This window comes from Palaemon carinicauda, chromosome 27, assembly GCF_036898095.1.
Source record: "Palaemon carinicauda isolate YSFRI2023 chromosome 27, ASM3689809v2, whole genome shotgun sequence".
Lineage (NCBI taxonomy): Eukaryota > Metazoa > Arthropoda > Malacostraca > Decapoda > Palaemonidae > Palaemon > Palaemon carinicauda.
This window is the reverse complement of record NC_090751.1, coordinates 24,368,380-24,390,861: the sequence shown is the minus strand read 5'-3', so window position 1 is coordinate 24,390,861 and position 22,482 is coordinate 24,368,380. Positions and strand designations below refer to the sequence as shown.

Here is a 22,482-nt window from a genome sequence, read left to right as displayed (position 1 = left end):
AATCTGTCGAGCCGTCGGAGACGTCAGCTATTATATATTCACCGGCTAAGTTTAATATTTAAAAATACTGTAGTAAAATTGTACAGTATCACTAAAAATTAATCAATAAGTCCAAATTTGCTTAAGGTAGAAAAATTCAAAAGATAAGTGACAATTACACGTAGAAAACATCAAGTAGTATAAAAGAAAAATACAGTAGTAGCTAGAGTTATGAGTAACTTTAAATACTAGCATACAAATACGAATTAGGAAGTTAGTACTGCCTTGCATCAGTAAGCGAGCAAAAATTTTGTGGACGTACTAACGAGTCAGCGTAAAATCAGTCACACACTGTCCATATGCCATCCATGCAGTGTTCCCATGATTTGTACCCCTTTTTTCATAACATTTTAAAGAAAATGAAAATACAGTTCTCTCTAGTTCAAGTTCCTTGTCAAACTTTAACGTGATAGTGTAAAAATTTGACCAAGTGTCCTCAAAGTGTAAATTAAGTGATTCCATTAGTGATAGTGAAGATCATTCAAGAGACAAAACTCCTATTTTACCAGGACTGCTCATGGAGCAGTACACTCCTCTGCATGACAGCCACGACTCTCCTCAAACGTAAGGCGAGAGTTAATTTATAAATTATTTCTATTTTTCATTGTGAATTACTTGTTTTTATTCATTTTTAATGTGAAGTTATAAATTATTCAACGATAACCTTAAAAATTATTATACTGTACAGTATACAGTCCAGTAATGCCTCACAACACGAAATTAATTCGTTTTGGAGTGGCTTTCGTAATGATTTTTTCGTGTTTCACATGCAAATTGCCTAATTCATCCCAAACCCTACAAAACACCACATTAAATCTTATAATGAAGCTACAGTATTATCATCATTATTATTTGCTAAGCTACAACCCTAGTTGGAAAAGTGGGATACTGTACATTAAGCCCAGGGGCCCCACAATGAAATAATGTACAGCCAAATACATTTGAACCATTCAATATACCTAACTGTTAATACCTGTAAATTCAGTTGTTATTACAACATATTGTAATAATAAATGGAAAATAATACAATACATACAGTACAATACTGTACATATACAAAATATACAGTACCATATGTACTGTACTATTATAGTTACTGCTGTTAATAGACTACAGCTACATTTTCTACTATCTAAATCCATTTGCTGTGACTATTTTTATTGGGTGACTAATTTATTCACGGCCTGGCTGGCAAATCTCTTTTCTTAAAATGATACATTTTTCGTTAAGCGAGTCATAAAAATATTCGCATCTCGTTTTACACCTTGAACATTTTGTAAGCAGATTCTTTTGTGAAGAGAGGTATGACTGTATGTTTATTTATGGACTAGTGCACCAGCTAATTTTGTGGAGAGTCCTGCGTTATTATGGAATTCCTCTTGAATATGCAAATTTGATTAACTCTGTTCATGTGTATAGCAAGTGCAAAGTTGATGTTAGTGGAGTCTTATAAAATGAATTTCCTGTAAACAGCGGAGTACTCCAAGGGAATGTGTTGTCATCTACATTGTTTATCCTCCTCATAGATTGTGTAATGCATAGAACAGTCAGAAATGGTGGAGGAGTGGACTGGATTGGTGATAGGAATTTAGCTGTCCTAGAGTATGCTGATGATGCTGTACTTCTTAGCAGAATACCACAGGATTTGCAATGCTTGCTTATTAGAATGCATGAAATATCACACAAGCTTGGGCTGTCCTAGAGTATGCTGATGATGCTGTAATTCTTAGCAGAATACCACAGGATTTGCATTGCTTGCTTATTAGAATGCATGAAATATCACACAAGGTTGGGCTGAAGATAAATAGAAGAAAGACAGAAATGATGAGGACGGAGTATGCAATGGAAGATGAAATATCATTGTAAGGAGAAAGGATTAATGAGGTAGAATCATTTAACAATTTAGGAACTATAATCTCCAGTACAGGGTCTTTAGAATTAGAGTTTAGTGAAAGATTGAAAAAAGGATATCAGACAATGTCTAGGTTAAGTAAAATTTGGAAATCAAATCCCCTGAAATTACATATAAAAATCAGATTATATATCAGTTTAGTGAGATCAGTGTTACTCTATGGACATAGTCATGGTATGACAATGAAACAATCTCCAATATATTTAGTAGATTTGAGAACAAAGCCCTCAGAAGCACATTGGGAGTTAAATGGCAGGACAAAATTAGAAATGAAATTATAAGAGATTACTCGAGTGCCATATGTGGATGAGATCATGATGAGGGGTAGATGGAGATGGTTATGGCATGTTCTTCGCACTCCCCAAGAGAGATTAGTTCACCAAATGTTCAGCTGGGCTCCACAAGGCACTAGAAGAGTTGGAAGACCCAAGCCTACATGGCTGAGGACTATGAAGCGCTAAGTAGATGATGAATGTAAAAGTATTGAATTAAAAGCTCAAGCTAGAGACAACTGGTGAAATCTAACCAAGGCTCTTTGCGTCAATAGGCGTAGGAGGAGATGATGATGATGACGAATGATAAATTTAACGTTTTGACTTGCACTTTTTAACTTTGCGCTGTACAGTGATACCTCTTGATACAACATTTTCCTGCTGCAAAATGAGATGAAGATTTTTCTGACTCACATTGTGAAAAAAGGGATTTTGACGAAGGAAAAATCTATTTCTGGGGAGAGACCTGTGACGCCCGGCGAAAAAGTCCTTCTTTGTACTTTTTCTGATATAAATCTTCCAAATATACCAGAGAAAATTAAAAGCATGGAATGCAGAGGTTACAACCCTCGCGCGAGCACCTTGTTGGTGTCGTATATCTAAAAAGGGCGTTTGTAAAACACTATTCACAGGCTGTCTTCCATTTAGATAATCCCTTCATCAAAGGGGGAGGGCCGTGACAGGCCCTAGAGAATACAGTTGGGTTACCCTACCGACACCTACCACTCGCGCTCACCAGGTCATCCTTCTGCAAGAACATATGGCTTGGCAAGGAAAAGGGTGGGTCCGTACAAAAATAATCGGGAAGGGTTTCGCCGGGCGTCACAGGTCTCTCCCCAGAAATAGATTTTTCCTTCGTCAAAATCCCTTTTCTGGGTCGACCTGTGACGGCCGGCGAAAAAGTACCAGAGAATGCCTTCCAAGCCCAATAAATTAATAACATAATGAGGAGAATACAATCACCATGTACGACAATACTATGATATAATAAAGTAATCGTCCAATTACCAACCAGCCAAATGACATAGGGAACGTAAGGTTAAATAATAATGACGACAAGGAACCAACTGAGTGTCGAATCGCAAAAGGCATCAAACCTTACATGTCTAAGTATATCTAAACATTAAAGGAACGGTAACTACAATAACAGTTAAACCATAGGAATTAAACATGGCAAATATCATAGGGCTAACGAACTACCAAGGAGAGCGGCGACGTGGTGTGAGTGGCGGGTAGGAGGGAGAAGAGAAGAGATGGAAGAAAGGAAGAAGAGGAGATTAATGGGGAGAGATAAGGCTCCCCTCTGCCATCGTCGGGTATTTAAGGGCCTGTAAGATCTTTAGATATTGGCGTTTGACAACCATAGGGGATTTCCAACCCGTATATTTTTTAAAATCATCAAAGTCCCTGTTCTGGAAGTCATTGTTGGAGGCATCTACTGTCCGTATATCATGAGCCTGGGGAAATGATTCCGGATTAGTATGTTTAATGAAGTGGAGGATTTGTTGCCTGATACCGTGAATGGAAATAGTACCTCCTTGTTCCCTGATAACCAAGGGGCCAGACGAGCGGGTGGTAGTTCTAGCTAAAAAGGGGCTTGAGAGTGTGACTGTACACGGAGAAAAATCCTGGGGATGAAGAATAATCTTCCGAGAGGAGCACCTATTTGCGGATCCTCATTTTTTAGCTAGGGAAGCTTTGTCTGGAAAAGGAGTACTTCGGCTGAAGGGAGGAAATCTATGTTTTCCGGGTTTCGTGAGAGCTGCTAGTTCTGATGTTCCATCACCTGAGGCCATAGCCGTTAGAAATAAAGTCTTCCTAAGAAGAGTGATATAAGAGCAGGATTCATTGTCCGTGTCCATCGCAAGTTTGAGAACACCGTTCAGAGACCAAGAGTCCTTTTGTGGCCGAACCGAAGGTCGAAGCCTAGCACATGTTTTTTGGGGTTGATGAGAAATAGGAATCAGCTAGGTTAATGTTGAACCCAACAAGGTAGATCTTCTTCAAAGCTGACTTGATGGTGGTTAAAGTGCTAACTGTTAGGCCTTTGTCAAATAGGAACCTCAAGAAAGAGATGGCTAAATGCGGGGACATACGAGTATGGTCTGCACTCTTAGGGGACCTACTAGTTGTTAACGGCCGAATCATATTGGCGAATTGTCGAGTCCCTTTTTGTCCCATTCGATGAAGAGATCGTTTCCGGTTCAATGTTCGCATCTCTACGAGCTGCCAACTTCCTGTAGTCCACAAAGTTAGAGTTTTGGCTATCCTTGAGTAATCTGACACAGTGAGTTTGGATACTCGAGTCAGTTTGAGGAACGGGATCCGGATGGGACTGAGTTTCAACTCGAGGAGGAGAGGAAACCAACTGTTCTTGGCCAGTGAGGTGGTACTAAAGCCACTGCGCCCCGGAAGGAGCGTAGTTTGTGTAAAAGTTTTTAGAAGATTCCCTGGGGGAGATAGGGAAATCTTCTTCTAATGGTTCCAATCCCGGGGTAATGCGTCCATGGCATAAGCCCGAGGGTCCAGGGTTGGGGTCACATAACAAGGAAGTTAGTGATTCATCTGAGTTGCGAATAGATCTACCTGGAGGCCTGGAACGAGCCTGAGTATCCACCGGAATGAAATTATGTCTAGAGACCATTCTGACTCCAGTGGATCCGTCCTGGATAGTGAGTCCGCTCTCACATTCTGGCCTCCCGCTAGGTGAGGTGTTGACAGGAACCAGTTCTCTTCTGTTGCCCAGGCGAAGATAGTGACCAGGATCTGATTCAGGTTGGGTGACTTGGATCCTCCCTTGTTGACGTAGTGTACTGCGTCTGTGCTGTCTGACACTACTCTGATGTGGGTCGACCTCGGAGGAGAGTCTCTCTTCAGGGTCAAGAACACTGCCATGGCTTTGAGAACAATGATATGGGACTGTTTCATGGAGAGTGACCAAGAACCTGAAACATCTGATGTTCGGAGTAATCCCCCCCATCCACTTAGAGACGCGGCTGTATGGAATGTCACTTGTGGAGGTGGGAATTGTAGAGGAACCGATTTGGAGAGGTCCTTCGGTTCGAACCATGGGCGTAGTCTCATTTTCAAGACAGAGGGGATCTTCGAGACCATGTCTCTTATAGGTACTGTAGCTCTCTTTCTCCAAACTCGATTGATGTCTTTGAGTTTGGCTTTTATTAGATCTGTTACTGAAGTGAATTGGAAAAGTCCGAGGATACTTTCTAAGGCTCTTCGGACACCTGTTTGTGTTTGAGAAAATTTTTTGATCTTGGAAACTATTCCTCTTTCCTTTTGGAAGGGAGAGACAACGTGTGCTTCGAAAGGTCCCACTGAATGGCTAACCATTCTAAGCGGACTGATGGTTGCAGGCGAGATTTTTTGGAGATTGACCCGAAATCACAGGTTGTCGAGAAATTGAAATAATTCCTTCGTAGCTCTGTTGCCTTCTATGACCGGCCGGGCCCAAATGAGCCAACCGGCCAGATAAGCAATGATCTGTATCTCTTGGTTCCTGAGTTGTTCTAACACTCTCTCTCCCAGTTTCGTGAATATCCTGGGATCAATGTTGAGGCCAAAGGGCATGTCTTGAACACAAAGGCTTTCCTGCTTAGGCGGAAACCCAGATAAGAAGAGAAGTTTCGAGCTAAAGGCGCAAGATAATAGTCGTCGGTAAGATCGACAGAGGTGGTGACGGTCCTACGGGGAAGTAAGGTCCGTACCTGAGAGATAGTCAACATCCGGAACTTGTCGCAGAGAATGTAAGAGTTTAGCTTGACAAGTCCAGGTCCACTCTCAATGCCGCCAAGCCTTTCTTCGGAATTGTGAACAGGTGGCTTTGGAACTTCAGTGATCGATCCCGTTTGATTGCTTCTTCTTGAGTAACCCTGTGGTGTACTCTTCCAGGATGGGAGTGGATTTCTGGGAGAAGGTCACTGGTGGAGGAGGAGGACCTTGTGGCCATTTTCACCTCAAACCTTTAGAGATTATGCTATGAGCCCACAGACCGAAGGTCCAATGGTCTCAAAAGTGGTAAAGTCTACCCCCTACCGGGACCACCGCGTTGTGAGGGGGTGAATCTAGGTACTTTCCTTCTCCGAGCCCCCTTTTTTCTAGGTCCGTCTCGATGGCGAGACTGTCTTCTACTCCTGTAGCTTCCTCTCTGGTGTCCACGAGAGGAGCCTGAGGGTTCGGATCTAGGGCTGTATGCAGGTAAAACATCCCAACGGGGTTGGGCTGTGTACCTGGTGAATCAGTGAGGTAGACCACCTGATGAGGGGGATTTGGATGCATAGACGTCGAATCAGAGGGAGGCTGTGATGACGAGTGGGTAACCGACTATCGATTCCTGTCTGATAGAGGCCTCAGACAGAACGTATTTCCCACAACTAACCCGATCAGACCATCAAACGTGTAGGTCGAATTGGAAGGGCAGATCTTAGAATTATCGTACCCCCCAGACTGACAACATCCTGGTCCAGACAGATCGGGCCTGCCCTTTAGGAAATAATACTGTTACCTTCGGTACCTTGTTTAACCTAACCAAGGCAATCTCTTTCAATCGAACGAATCCATTGAACGGGAATTCTAGTACCTGGGAGTAAATTCTAGGTCCCCCAGAGGGAGGACGTCTATGCCATCCAGATTTATGGTACCATCTATATATGGAACATGTAAGGCAAATCTCTATGCGTTGTTTTTATCGAAGGAGGTTACTTCGATATGCCTGGGGCTGTAGGGGGAAACTTCTGAGCTCCTGAACGGATCCGACTCACTACCATACTTTTGAACTCCGTCATAGCCCCTTGGTTTTCCCTAGAATGTGTTGCTTTTAGCAGTCACGGTTTATGCAGGGTAACATGAACATCAGGATCCATTAAGGGTCCTAGGTCGGTGACGTAGGTAATTGCAAAGCTGAAGGCTCAAAATTCATCCCCACCTACCTGCCCGTCCATGGGGTCGTCGTCCAACCTTAGAGAGGACACTCTGAGGAGATAGGGACCTCTAGATGGAGCATTTCTTCCCAACCTTGATAACCAAGGGCGGAGAGCCTCTCTTGCAGGCCAGAGAGATTCATCATCATCCTGACGGGAACCATGTAGGCGAACCTTCTGTAAAAGAAAGGGGACATAAGTCTGGATGTTCCTTGAACTTTGGTTAGTGATCCTATTCACAGGCTGGGATCAGCTGTATAACTCATAAAAATCAATTTTAAAGAAAAATCATTTAATGTACTATCTTTTGGGGTATAGTTCGACACTTGTATTCATGAAATGTGACACTGTTGGCGCATCCGCCACAGGTTGGCCACCCCTGACTCAGACGTTCAGAACCGGGTCTAACATTATTTACTGGCTATTAGTATTCTATTGATTCATCTGTTCACTGACCAGAGTTTCAAGGAACAGTAGATAGCCTCTCATGGCATGGTTAGTCTCGACCCGGCCCTTCATTAGAAGGGGCCAACGTTTGGTTCCCAGTACTGAGTGGAAACTTATTTCTATTTGAACACTATGTTGTATGGATATTTATTCATATTTAGGCATAGTTAGAATTGAATATGCATAAATAAAGGCATAATCAATTTATTTCTATTTGAACACTATGTTGTATGGATATTTATTCATATTTAGGCATAGTTAGAATTGAATATGCATAAATAAAGGCATAATCAATTTATTTCTATTTGAACACTATGTTGTATGGATATTTATTCATATTTAGGCATAGTTAGAATTGAATATGCATAAATAAAGGCATAATCAATTTATTTCTATTTGAACACGATGTTGTATGAATATTTATTCATATTTAGGTATAGTTAGAATTGAATATGCACAAATATAGGCACAATCAATTTATTTCTATTTGAACACTATGTTGTATGGATATTTATTCATATTTAGGCATAGTTAGAATTGAAAATGCATAAATATAGGCATAATCAATTTATTTCTATTTGAACACGATGTTGTATGGATATTTATCCATATTTATACATAGTTAGAATTAAATATATGCATAAATATAGGCATAGTTATGTTCATATATTTTTATTTGGACTTTCAAGAATAACTAATGAATATTACCAACGCAAATTCAAAGTGTCATTAAAGTAAGTACAGTTGACTTTGTATTCATGTTAAATCCTTTCCTTTACAGCAAAAACAAGAGATTGGCCACCCGTGGTCTGAGTGATCTCTGTCTGTACCGGAGCTCCGGTAACAATCCCCGGTACAAAGGTCCGTCATAGTGACAACGTGAACACAAGAGGAAAACTAATATTAACCTCAATGCTGATCGCCTGTACGATATCCGGTTAAGCCGGAGATTCGATGAAAAGGATCGTAATAACGATATTGTGATTATTTATGAAAAAGGGGTTCATACCCTGATTCTGATTGATCTCTATTTGTAACGGAGAACTAGTGACAAAGGTCCGTCATCGTGAAAACGTGATCCTCAGCAGTACGATAACATTCTCTAATACTGAATGTTTGTGTTATCTCCAGTGAAGCCGGAGATTCGATGAAAAAGGGACCGTAATAATGAAACTGTGAAGTCTTCATCGGTATCACATTGTTAACTCCGGTTCTGGCCGTCTGCTTGATCTCTGTTTGTACCGGAGATCCGGTAGCAAAGGCCCGTCACCGTGATATCGTGACCGTTCCCGGTACGATAACATTAACCTCAATGAATGATTGTGTTATCTCCCGTGAAGCCGGCCGTAACGGTGTAATTATGATCAAACATGACAAAGGTTCGTGTGTAAAAGGCTTCAGCCAGAGTCCGAGTGCCGGATTTCACCGTTGCACTCCAAAAATCTGCTCCTGAACGTTAACTAGTTCTCACCCAATGAGTATCCATATAGCGGAGCATAACTCAAGGCGGAGCTAAGGGTGTCGGTATAAAACGACCCCAATTAATGACTCATACACTAACGTACCTATTAATAGTGTTAGCTATATTAACAGTAACCACATCAATAAAAACGTTTATAATATTAAACGTACTATCATCAACTCTGATACTAAGAGGAGGCTTGAATAACTCGTGATCGTATAAAAACGGAGAACGGGAAATTCACCTCTCTTACTCGAGCTAACAAAGAAAACGAGAGAAGGGATAACTCATATCTGTAGAACAGGGAACGAGCAGTCTCTGTTTTCGCTCTCAAGGTTACATAATAAAAAACTAACATCACACAATAAAACAAGAACATAATAAAATTGATTGCTTTTCTTAGTAATAACCAAGAACGAAGAATAACGACAACGTAACAAAAAAACAAGGATATAGTCTAAATCGAAGCCTCTGAGGCGAGTACAAACTAACAGACTAAATCGCTAAACTTTAATTCGCTATTCTTTAAATCGCTATTCTTCGTAGGTCCAAATTGGACTTGCAAGCAAATAAATACCATAGTAAAAATTAATGATAACACTAAAAGGCCATAAAACGTAAGTGATATAACTTAGATGACAGAGTACCAGATGGGCAAAATTAACTAGAATATTTACCGAAGCGAACATAATCCAAAATGGCTGCCGATAACTCGGCAGGACAATCGCTTCCAAAACTAAAAACCACCATATTGGAAACAGAACAAATGCCCGGTACTGTCAAAAGCTGCCAAAACAACCTATGGTACTTAACATTGGTAAGGGTGAAGTATCAACGTCAGTCATGTTGAATTAACGACAATCACTTCGAAAAACACTGGGCAAAACACTTATCAACTTTGCTGGCAAGTCCAAAACAGAAGGATGACCTGGTGAGCGCGAGTGGTAGGTGTCGGTAGGGTAACCCAACTGTATTCTCTAGGGCCTGTCACGGCCCTCCCCCTTTGATGAAGGGATTATCTAAATGGAAGACAGCCTGTGAATAGTGTTTTACAAACGCCCTTTTTAGATATACGACACCAACAAGGTGCTCGCGCGAGGGTTGTAACCTCTGCATTCCATGCTTTTAATTTTCTCTGGTATATTTGGAAGATTTATATCAGAAAAAGTACAAAGAAGGACTTTTTCGCCGGCCGTCACAGGTCGACCCAGAAATGTTACATGCTACGAGATTTGGCCACCCACCGAATAATCTGACAATTTGCGCGCCGCGAGCCGTAAACTCGCCACCATCCTCACGCGCTGTCAATAATTATCTCCCTACTCTGATGCTAGTTACTGCCATACGATCCTACTCTCCTATTAGTCAGCATCCAACCCATCATGCATTTACGTAACAGCGTCCCTTGATCATTTCATCTTCATGCTTTTAGTTCTGAACTGTATCATGTTGCGTTATTCAACTCGTACATTATTTGCCATGGGTCCCAAGAAAGTTGCTGATGCGCAGGGAAAGAAGAAGAGAATACTTTCTATGGAGAGGAAGCTTGAGATAATAAAAAAGTACGAGGCTGGCATGCCATTAAGTGTGATTACTGTACTATGGAATACTGTATGGCCGAAATCCGTCTACGATAGGAATCATCCTTAAACAGAAGGAAGACATCAAAGCAGTAACACCTAAGGGTGTGACTGTTTTCTCTAGTAAGAGGAGCCACTTCCATGATGAGATGGAGAGACTGCTGCTTATTTGGATTAAGAACAAGGAAATCGCTGGAGATACGATCACACAGAAGGCCAGCGCCACTTTTGGTGATCTCGTGGTGCTCAGGCCGAAGACAACGCAGGAGAAGGCACATCGAAGCAGGCACCCCCAGTGTCAAGGCTTCTCGGGGGTGGTTTGAAAAATTTAAGAGATAGTCTGGCGTTCATTCGGTGGTACAGCATGGGAAGGCTGCCAGCTCGAACATGAAAGCGGCCAAAGCCTTTGTCACACAGTCCCCAGCAAGTCTTCAATTGTGTCGAAACTGGGCTTTTTTGGAAGAAAATGCCTCGGACATTCATCACGGCGGACGAAAAGAAGCTACCTGGCCATAAGCCTATAAAGGATAGGCTTATCCTTATACTCTGTGCAAGCGCCAGAGGGGATTGTAAGGTGAAGCTCCTGCTGGTGTATCACTCCGAGTCTTCTCGAGCCTTCAAGGCCCACAGAGTGATTAAGGAGAAGCTTCCCGTATTGTGGAGGGCTAATGGAAAAGCCTGGGTAACAAGAGGCTTGTTCACCATGCGAATAAATCTTTGTTTCAGCCAGACCGTGAAAAAATACTGTATCTGTATTTGGAAGAGAAGAGCCTCCCTCTGAAATGCCTGCTGGTGTTGGACAATGACCCTGCTCACCCTTCTGGTCTCAAGGAAGATATTGTAGCAGCTGTTTCATTCATCAAGGTTCTCTACCTTCCGCCTAACACCACTCCCCTCCTCCCTCCAGCCCAAGGACCAACAAGTGATTATAAACTAAGAAGCTCTATACGAAATATCTCTTCAAGAGATGTTTCGAAATCACTGATAACACAAACCTCACCCTACATGAATTTTGGAAGGAGCATTCTGATGTGATATGCCTCAGACTCATCGATAAAGCTTGGCAGGAGGTTTTGAGGTGCACCTTTAACTCTTCATGGAAGAAACTCTGGCCTGATTCAGTCTCCGCACAAGATTTCAAGGGTTTCCCCGCAGGCCAAGCTGAAGCCGATGCCGATGCCAAAAAAGTTGACAATCCTGAACCTGTTGCTCAATCTGAGGTTGCCAAAATCATTGAACTTGGTATGGCCAGGAGTCTGGAAGTCAATGAGGACGACATTAATGAGCTTCTTGAGGGGCACCAAGAGGAACTTACGACGGACGATCTGAAGGAGTTGGAGGCCATGCAACTGAATGTCGTTTAGGAACTGTTTTCTAGCGGCAAGGAGGAGGATGATGACCCACGGATTATGGCAGAAATTATGGAGGGTCTAGTTGCCTACCATAAAATGGCGGCTCTTGAAGAAAAGAGGCACCCAGAAAAGGTTTACACAGGTCATCTTCTTGAGCAGGGTAATGACGTCTTGCCCGAGTCATTTCAGAAGTATTTTAAGAAGCAGGCAGAAACAAGCTTCCTTGGATAGTTATTTATTAAAGAGGCTTCTGATACTATTAGGCCAAGAGGAAACTGAAAGTGATAAAAAAAAGTAGCAGTGATAAAGAAAATTATTAAATTTAGAAAATACAAAATCGTAAAAGGGAAAGAAAAAAATTTGTTCTAAGTTTATCGTAAAGTTAAATGTTAATATTTTCTGCCATTTATTAAAGTGTTTCGTAAAGTTAAGTGCTTTTGTTTTCTGCCGTTTGTCATCCTCCTCTGTCGGCCCGCCACTTCCCACTTGTATATCGCCTCACTCCAAAGGCAAGGTTCCACATTTTGGTTACTGTATATTCCATTTATTATTGCATTGCTGTGCTATCTGTTCTAATTATACAGTGATATCTCTGGATACGAAAGTTTCTGCTTACAAAAAATTCAGGGTACGAAAAGCGACACAAAGTTTTTATGCCCCAGTATACGAAAACATTTTCAAGATACGAAAAGCTTACGAGATCCCAACTCGTCGCCGAGAGTACAGTACCTTTTTTTCAGGGTATCAACCCTTAATTTAGGTGTACAGATAACAATACACCTTCACTGATCCAAATGCTTTACATACAGTACCGTAACTTTTATACAGTAGTAAAGAAAACGGACCGTTTTCTTAGGGCTTGGAGGAGATAACTAGGCTATAACTACATTATTGAATACAGTAATCTCATGGTGGTTTCTGGAATGGATTAGGCTGTTTTTAACGGTTGGGTTAATTATTGGATGATAGAAATGGCTGCATTGCATGGTTATTACTACAGTTTAGCATGTTTATGGAAGAAAAGGTGTCTTTTCTTAAGGCTTGGAACGGATTAGGCTATTTACATGTAAAACGTGACTCAGGATACGAAAAAATCAGCATACGAAACCGTATCCTGAACGGATTACTTTCGTATGCTGAGGCATCACTGTACTGTACACTTAATTTACGGGTTATTAACCAAACATCACTTCACCCTTTCCTTTTATCTTCGTCTCACACAAGGCTAATACATCCATCCTTCTATTCCTAAACATACTTCCAATTTCACATCTTTTACTCTCTATCGTACTACATCCACGCACATTCAAACACTCCAAAACTAGAGTGCGGGGAGCAGCCACTCTCCCCCCAGCTCCATCTCTTTGTCGATGTCTCACAGGATGTAGATACAGGAGAGGAGGTTCCTAGCCCCCTCGTCCCGTCCCTTTTAGTCGCCTCTTACGACACGCAGGGATAACGTTGGCACTATTCTTGTTTTTATGCCCCCGCTGCCACAGGGGGCATATAACTGCATATAACAGGTATATAACTGCTATATATTACCAGAGAAAAAAGTTGCATTGGAATGTCATGGATGAACCCAGCTCGCTCACCTATATAAGGTGTCGGTATAATAACTGGGGCGTGAAAACCACTGTCAGAGGTCTCGTGCCATTTAGATATCCCCTCTTCAAATACCCCGTTACTGCAAGGTGCCGTTCTACAATCCACTACTGATCGCTACTACTACTACCTCCACCCACGCGATCATCTTCACTCCTCATAGCACCCAAGCTTGGGTCAATTCTGGGTGGGAAAGCAGTGGGTGGGTTCACTGGGCAGCACAGGTCTCTCGCCCAGAAATAGATTTTTCCTTCGTCAAAATCCCTTTTCTGGGCTTAAACTGTGCCGCTCCGTGAAATAGTACAAGAGAAATGGTCCCAAAGCTTGGAAACCAACACCTGAGAAGGAAAATAAATTAAAATCTAAAGTCCAAAAAAAAACATGGTTTAATGCAAATTGTAAATATATATGTAAATATAAAATTATTAAAAAATAAGTTGTTTTAACAATTCCTTATCATAAAGGGTAGGAAATTAAACAAGGTAATTACAACAATGTATTCCAATCTATGGATGTAAAAGGGGGAGATCAATACGATGCCCAAATAAATGCCGTAAGGTTAAATAACTATTTACAATCTGACAACACAAGGGTGCGATCCAGGTGAAAAAACAAAACAAAACAAAACTACAGTAGGGACAATAAGTAAGACAGGTAGAGGGAAAGAGAAAAGATAGAACAAGACCTTATGATTATAGATCATGATTTTCAAGAGGGACCACATTCCCTGCTGCCACTGTTGCAAATTTTAGGGCTTCCAAAGGTTTTAAATAGTGGTGTTAAAAACTGCTGGGGACTTCCAGCCTGTATATCTTTTCAGTTCATCGAAATTCATATGGTGAAAGTAATTAACGGATGTAGCTACTGCTCGTATATCATGAAGATGTGGGAATGATTCTGGGTTAGCTTGTTTAATGAAATACAGAATCTGCAGTCTGATCCCTTTCAGGGTAATGGTTCCTCCATTTTCTCTAATAAATAAGGGCTCCGAGGACTTATTGGAAGTTCTATTTAAATATGCTTTCAGTGTGTTTACTGGACATAAAGATGGGTCCTGAGGAAGCGGAACAATCTTCCAGGGGGACCATCTGTTCTGAGGGTCCTCATTTTTTGCTAAGAATCTTTTGTCTGGAGAAATTAGTATTTCCCCTGACGAGAGAAATTCAATATGACCTGGATCTCTAGACAAGGCTGAAAGTTCTGATATTCTGGCGCCAGATGCTAGGCTCATTAAGAACAGGGTTTTTCTTAATAATGGTATATAATTACAAGACTCGTTAATTGTGTCAGAAGCCAATTTAAGTACATCATTCAGAAACCAGGAAACTGAGCTAGGGCGAGTTGATGGTTTCAAAGTGGCACAGGCTCTCGAGCTGGACAAGAAATATGAATCTGTAAGGTTAATATTAAATCCAATTTGGAAAATCTCCTTCAAGGCTGATTTAATTGTTGTAATAGTATTAGCTGCCAGGCCTGATTTAAATAGAGTTCTAAAAAAGGTTACTGCCAGATTCATAGTCATCCTCTCAGCCTTCAAGTCTCTTAAAAACTTTGCGAGTTTCTTTACAGATGCATCATACTGTCGAAGGGTGGATTCTCTCTTATCTGATTCTAAAAATAAGGTACAGTATTCTAAGGATCAATATCTGCATCTCTTTGAGCTGCAAATTTCATAAAGTCCATAAAGTTAGGGCACTCTGAATTTTTGAGGAAGCTAACACACTGCGAGTTTGTACTAATTGTGTTAGTATTGGATTGGCAATCCGTTGAGGATGGAGACCCAGTTCCACCAGTAGGGGAAACCAGTTGCCACTTGGCCTCTAAAAGTTCTGAGTTTGTCTAGTACCTTCATTAACATATTTATTGGTGGGAATAGGTAAATTCTCTCCCAAGAATTCCAGTCCAATGACATTGCGTCCGTGGCATAAGCCCGAGGGTCCAGTTTGGGGGCTACATAGTACTTTAGTTTGTAGCCTAGTTGGACTCTGTTGCAAACAGGTCTATTTGGAGACCCGGAACCTGAGATAAAATCCATTTGAACGACTTTAGGTCCAGTGACCACTCCGATTCCAGCGGAGTTGTCCTCGAAAGTGCATCTGCCACTACATTCCGTATTCCTGCTAGATGAACCACTGACAGATGCCAATGGTTCATTGTCGCCATGGAAAATATCGCTATCATTACATGGTTTATGTGATTCGACTTGGAACCTCCTCTGTTTATGCAGTGGACTATAACTTCGCTGTCCAGCACCAGTCTGATATGTTGCTTCTTTGCTGGAGCAAGCTTCTTTAGAGTCAAGAATACTGCCATGGCCTCCAAGACATTGATATGAAGTTGCCGAAATGATATCGACCATAGTCCCTGGACTTTCTTGTACTGGGAGTACCCTCCCCAGAGAGGTGTCTGTGTGAATGACCAGTGTTGGAGGTGGAAATTTTAATGGGATGGATTTTGCTAGATTTTTTACTTTTGTCCATGGCTGAAGTCTTTTCCTCAGAATTGGTGGGATTCGAGCTATTTTGTCTCGATATTTCTTGTTTGCTTTGGACCGCCATACTCGATTTATATCTTTCAGTCTGGCCTTCAGTAATATGTCTGTTACTGAGGCAAACTGGAGGGCACCTTGGATTCTCTCTTGTTTTCTCCTAGACGTCAGCTTGTCCTTGAGAAAACTTTTTGTATTCCTTGCTATTTCTTTCCTCTTGCTTACTGGGATACACAGTGTGTGTGTGTTCAGATTCCATTGTAACCCTAGCCACTGAAATTTCGTCTCTGGGACTAGACGTGACTTCTCAAAGTTGATCTGAAATCCCAACTGTTGTAGGAATTTTATTACTTTGTTACCTTGAGGGAATTTTCGACATTATTTGCCCAAATGAGCCAGTCGTCTAGGTAAGCTACTATTTGTATTCCTTGGGTTCGTAATTCTTGGATTACTGTTCCGCCAGTTTGGTGAATATTCTGGGTGCTATGTTGAGTCCGAATGGCATTACTTTGAATGCATATGCTTGGTTGCCTAACTTGAAACCTAGGAACGGATGAAAATGTCTTGCTATTGGTACGTGATAGTAAGAATCTGTAAGATCTATAGAGGTGGTGACGGCCCCACGGGGAAGTAAGGTCCGCACCTGAGAGACGGTTAGCATATGGAACTTGTCGCATTGAATGTAAGAATTCAGAAGAGACAGGTCCAAGATTACCCTTCGCTTGTCTGAGTCTTTCTTTGGCACGCTGAACAAGCGACCTTGAAATTTCAAATATTTTACTTCTTTTATTGCATTCTTTTGTAAGGATCTTTTGCATATAGAACTAATTCTTCCGTTGGATGTTGATGAAAGCTGGTTGGTGGAGGGGGCCCTTCTATCCAACTCCACCCCAGACCTTTGGAAATTATGCTGTAAGCCCAATTGCTGAATATCCAACGGTTCCGAAAGAGATACAGCCTTCCCCCTACCTGAGGATTCTCAATGGTTTGTAGTGGATTTACCTCCCCGGGATCCACAGAATCCTCTGTCTCTAGAGTAAGCTCTTCCGCTGCCTCTGTTGCGAAAGGCTCTTCTTGCCCTACTACCTCTGGCATGTTTATTGTACCCATGGAACACGCCTTGTGTTTCATAGGTAGGGTTAAAGGCTGGGGAAGGCGCAAAGGAGATAGACGCTACTTGTGATTGAGGGACCCACACGTATTGCTCTTGAGGTTGTGCCTTCGATATTGAAGGTTGACCACTTTGTGGCACCGTGACAGTCTGGACCACTTGGGTTTGCTGACCCTGAAATGACTGAAAAGTCCTCAGTCTCTTCCTGCCTCTAGTTTGGCTGCTGGATGGCTCAAATTTATGTTTGGGTATCAGTCCCCACAGAACCTTGAGGCTTTGGTTAACCCTTGCAGCTTCACTAAGGACGTTATTAACCATGTCCTCCGGGAGCAGGTCAGGACCCCAGATTGAGCTTGTTAGGCTCATATCTGATAGAGGCTTCGGACAAGACGTGTTTCCGACATCTACGCCTGGCTAGAATAAAATCGTATGCGTCAGAAAGCAACGTCTGAAGGAACGACTTTGTCAAAATCTTGAATAGCGGTTCCTCCCGGAAACAGGAGGGAAGTCAGGTCCGTTTCGCGTAGCTGCGGCAACGGTTTGTCTTCGTTTACAGCTTGTAGAGCAAGGTCCATCATCTTCGTAGTGCAAGGCGTTGGAGTTTGCCCCTCTACTACGAACATTGTGTATGAGCTCTTATGGGGTGTTAACATGGTGTTAACACACTCCCACTCATTTAAAGTCCGGACCCAGGCGGACTGTGCTTGTTCTTTAGGATAGATAACAGTTTCCTTAGGAACTTTATCTAACCTTACCAGCGCTTCCTCTGTCAAGCGCGCAAATCCAGGGAAGGGGAACTGAAGACACGGCAGGTAGAACTCAAAAGTCCTCTACCGGCCGGGTGCCACATCCTTCAATGGTTAGCATGCCATCCTTAAAGGGGGCATGTAAAGCCAATCGCCAGGGATTGCTTTTAACGAATTCCGGGAGTTTAGAGGCGTCCGGGATGAAATATTGCTGCTGTTGAGGCATTGTGGAACGCAGGAGATTCTCCAAGAGGTTCTCCTAGTTTTGTAGTCTCTGTGAGAAGGTGCCAACTAGGGAACCAATTTGAGACTGCACTATGCTGCCCATCTGCTCCATTAGCTGGCTCGAAAAAGCCGCCGGATCCAAGGGTACTTCCGGGGTCTTAGTTCTCGAGCCGCTCCTCGCTCTCGACCCCTGGTAGGAGGAAGAAGCTACTGCTGAGTACTTCGATATCCTAGTGGATAAAGATTTAATTGGTTTTGGCAGCTTGGAAGACTTGGGAGTCTTAGGTAGGGTCTTTTTAATTTGTTTGATTTTAGGGACTACTGGGTATGGCCTGACCCCAGCCACGTGCTTCCCAGTAAACCCTTGGAAGGAAGAAATAGAAGACGACGGTGTCAGGCTAAGAATGGGTATCTTAGACTGTACACCTCCTGCCTCACTTACCTCTCTACCTTGTTTTGTTTCATCCATTGGCTCCAGATCCAGGTTGAAGGCCGCCACATCCTCCAGAACAGTCTCCCCGAGTCCTTCCAGTTCCTCCGACAAGATCAAAGTATCTTCCCCAATCCTTGGGCACCGCCGCCGAAGTCTTGGCATTGGGATAGATGAGGTTACAGATCTCCTCAGAAAGGACGTAAGGCTTCTTTGCCTTAACATTCCAGGCGAACCTGCCGACCCAGATCTTGAGGGTCGACAGGGTGGAACTCTTGGCAGTCTGAGGGCTCTGAAAGAGAATATTCTGTTACTAATATTCCTGGCCAACCTATAGCTTAAAATATACATATATGTATATAAAAATAATCTCCTTTAAACTCAATTAGTTTATAATTAACTAGTTATGAGACTGTTCGACGGGAACACCTACTCAATCAGCGGTTAAGGTGGAGACCAACCGGTAGCAAATCACGCAGTTGTCCGGGTGCCACAACAGCAGATCATCCACTTGCACAGCACACGGAGCATGAGACCGACAGACCTCATGTCCGCAGGCTTGCTGTAGGACAGCCGCACAGGCTGTCATCTGGCATCGGACCACCTGTAATAAAAATGATACATGAGTATCCCAAAAAGGGCCACTGGAGGCTCCGGGTTCTTAAAACTAAACTAGAGTAGTGTCCTTATGTATGTAAATATTATGAAAATAATTGACACTAATTTGATACTAATTTATGATCATTCATTGATATTATTATTGTCGTATTTGAGGATATAGCATCCCGTCAGAGCCGGGAATGTATAAAGATAACAATTGTTGTTAAATAAGATTCCTCCCGTTGCCAACTGAGTATGACCCGAGGGTCTCATATGCCTACTAGGGTAGGGGAGTCCCAAAAAAGGAAGGTTAGGGAGGGAGGGGTTCTATGACTCCCGCCAGCCCCGGGTATCTTTAACAGACATCGGCAATAATAGACAAATAAAAACTAAAATTATAATTCATAAGGAGATTCTTCCATGAATACTTCGACTAAACGTATAGATAGCCAACGCATGCAGTAGGCTAACTCAAAAACATAATGAACGAAAAACAATGAAGAAAATCATGTCTGAAGAATACCTAACAGGCAACCGTAATCTTCCCGGTTCACCCGGGGGCCAGTCGAAGTGGCCGGGGGAGAGAACGGTTTACGACAACCCGTAGTATGCGAGCGTACTCGACCAAAAGACAAACAGCTGTTCTCCGCTTAATCTCTATAGAGAGTGAGTCATGAGGTATCCCGGGAGGGGGATGAGGGACGCATACTCGACCTAGGTGGGTAGCCAGTGGGAGCCAGCCAATAGCGAGGCTCGAGGCGATCACGTGGGTCTGTAAGCGGCCAGGCGTGCCAACCCTTCGAGAAACAGCCCCACGAGATCACACAAACAAAAACACAGAATGATCATAAATATAAGACAATTGAATAACGAAACAACTAATATATATACAGTAGGTTATGATGGCACGCAAAATAAAAATTGATATCAATGATATAAGAGAGGAACGCAGGAGAAATAACATGAATGAGAAAACGTTAGCCTAGCCCTCCAAACTCGGGTAGCTACCGACCTGGACAGGGGGACAACGACACTAAAATAAAATACTCCAATGGGTAGGATGCCGATTGGAACGGTAATAACACGTATATAATATCCTGATAACCTCAATAAAACTAAATAAAAGGACCTAACTCTTAAATATAAGAATAGTAATAACTTACAAAATTAAGAGCAAATAAATCCTTAAAATAATCAAAACACCAGGGCACAGTGGTGAAGGCTACCTTCAAGGTCGAACACAGCCCCGAAGGGTAGCCATGCAAGCCCATAACCTAAATTAAGTGTTTCGAAATAATTGATTAAACCATTAAACTTGTAAAATGGTAATGAGAAAGCGCGATGTAAAGGATCAAAACGAAATACAATTAGTACGGGGGACTAATTGTTAGTCGTCAAGTAACAAAAAGGCTCTCGGAGGTAGCGAAACCAAAATGGCTGATCGGGAGCGGCACCTCCAACTCCGAAATAAAAAAAATTTAAGAAAATGAATATCTGGGAAATCGCTACTTCCAGAACCTCAAAACTCATAGTTTTAGTACTCAACTTGGTGGTAGAAGCTTGAATATCCGACATCTTGGCAGGAAAAAGCACTCAAAATCGAAAGTCACAATCAAAGAAACGTGCGTGTGTACACAACAGATGCTATGAAAGGAGTGAAGATGATCGCGTGGGTGGAGGTAGTAGTAGTAGCGATCAGTAGTGGAATGTAGAACAGCACCTCGCAGTAACGGGGGTATTTGAAGAGGAGATATCTAAATGACACGAGACCTCTGACAGTGGTTTTCATGCCGAGTTATTATATCGACACCTTATATAGGTGAGTGAGCTGGGTTCATCCCTGGCATTCCAATGCAACTTTTTTCTCTGGTAATATATAGCAGTTATATATCTTAGAAATGATGCTAAATGGAGCATTTAACGGAGCGGCACAGGTTGAGCCCAGAAATGAAATAATTTATTGCATTTGCATCATAAAATTAAAAAAGAAAATTAATTTTCTGAAGAAGACAAGCTTAGGAATCACAAAATATAAGGTGCTTAGTTGACAATTTGCAGGGGCTCAGGTGGCTCTAGTCTCATGAAGTGTTCTTTTACAAACAAAAAGGTGTGGCTATGGACTGATGTGAACAGTGATAAACACATTTATATGACTAATGGGGTTGCTATGAGCAAGCTACTTTTAGCTTTAATTTCTTTGTCACCTAATGCTGGAAAAAAGTAAAAATCTTTCATTCAGCTGTAACATCATTGCCCTGGCAAAATATATAAATAGCATGTTAAGGTTAACCATGTAACCTTCATATAGCCAACACAACTGAAAGTCAACAAAACCCATAAATAGGAGAAAGCAAAAAACAGTTTCCATCACATAAATAATATTTATACAACACTTATAGGAACTCTTGTTGGTTGTCCCTTTGAGGATAGCTATCTCATCTACGGTGAGACAACTGAAAGCAAAACAGACTCACCACTTGATATGTCAGCAGACATCATATCTAACAGCTGAGAAAAAACTTGAAGAGCAACAATAAATTACCAGGGGCCTTCAGAATCTTGTTACTTCTTGAAATTTTTTTTTGTTTAAAATTACTCTAGCAACACAAGTTATTGCAATAACTTTTTAGTTTCTTAGAGTCTGTGTAATAATAGCCTTACTCAGACAGCTTCGATCTGGGGAAAAACTTATCATAATGCCAGGAACTTACTCCTAACATCATGGAAATATAAAGTGAAAAGAATACAAAGCTCTCAGGTTGCATTTTCAAATCACAACTTATTCAGCCTTCCAAACTTTAATGCAAGACAGGCACAAAACATTTTCTTCAAACATCTTGTTTCACATAGCCTCAAGCCATGATACACAAGCAGTTGCCATTCTATGTTAGTGACTTCTACATAAAAGAAAATTTAAAAATGACAAGAAATTCATTAAATGCAAAGACTAATGTCAGTGGATGAATTTCTTAAAACTAATAAAACATAATACCATTGTAGATTAAAAACCTATTGAGTATCAACCAAGTCAATTAAATTAAATAGAAAATATTGTCGCTTTTATGACATCTAGCTAAAAATCATCAAAAGTATTCTGGAAAAAATTATTTAGGGTCGTTTGTTTAGATCCTCCTTTTGTGATGATCTTAACCTCAGACTTTTTCTTTAAGAATACTGGCTTGGGTTTTGGGAATTCATCCACTACGTGATGGCCTCCAAGACCATCGTAGCCGAACTGATCCCCTTTTGTCTGAGAACTGCTGCTTGATTGCTGACTCA

At 41.8% G+C, this 22,482-nt stretch overlaps 1 protein-coding gene across 4 annotated transcripts in view; it reads right to left on the bottom strand.

Moving 5' to 3' along the window:
- The window catches only part of LOC137620608 (E3 ubiquitin-protein ligase TRAIP-like), a 112,606-nt gene that overhangs the window by 21,986 nt on the left and 68,138 nt on the right, over positions 1 to 22,482 (bottom strand). For 3 of the 4 annotated variants that reach the window (XM_068350883.1, XM_068350884.1, XM_068350885.1), the window contains exon 12: positions 21,565 to 22,482. This exon is cut by the window's right edge and continues 3 nt beyond it. The exons of the other annotated variant lie outside the window; for it this stretch is intronic. In XM_068350883.1, coding sequence (XP_068206984.1) covers positions 22,277 to 22,482 — 206 coding nt within the window. In that variant the 3' untranslated portion in view covers positions 21,565 to 22,276. Of the gene's footprint in view, positions 1 to 21,564 lie in introns of those variants that run through there. 4 annotated transcript variants of the gene reach the window in all.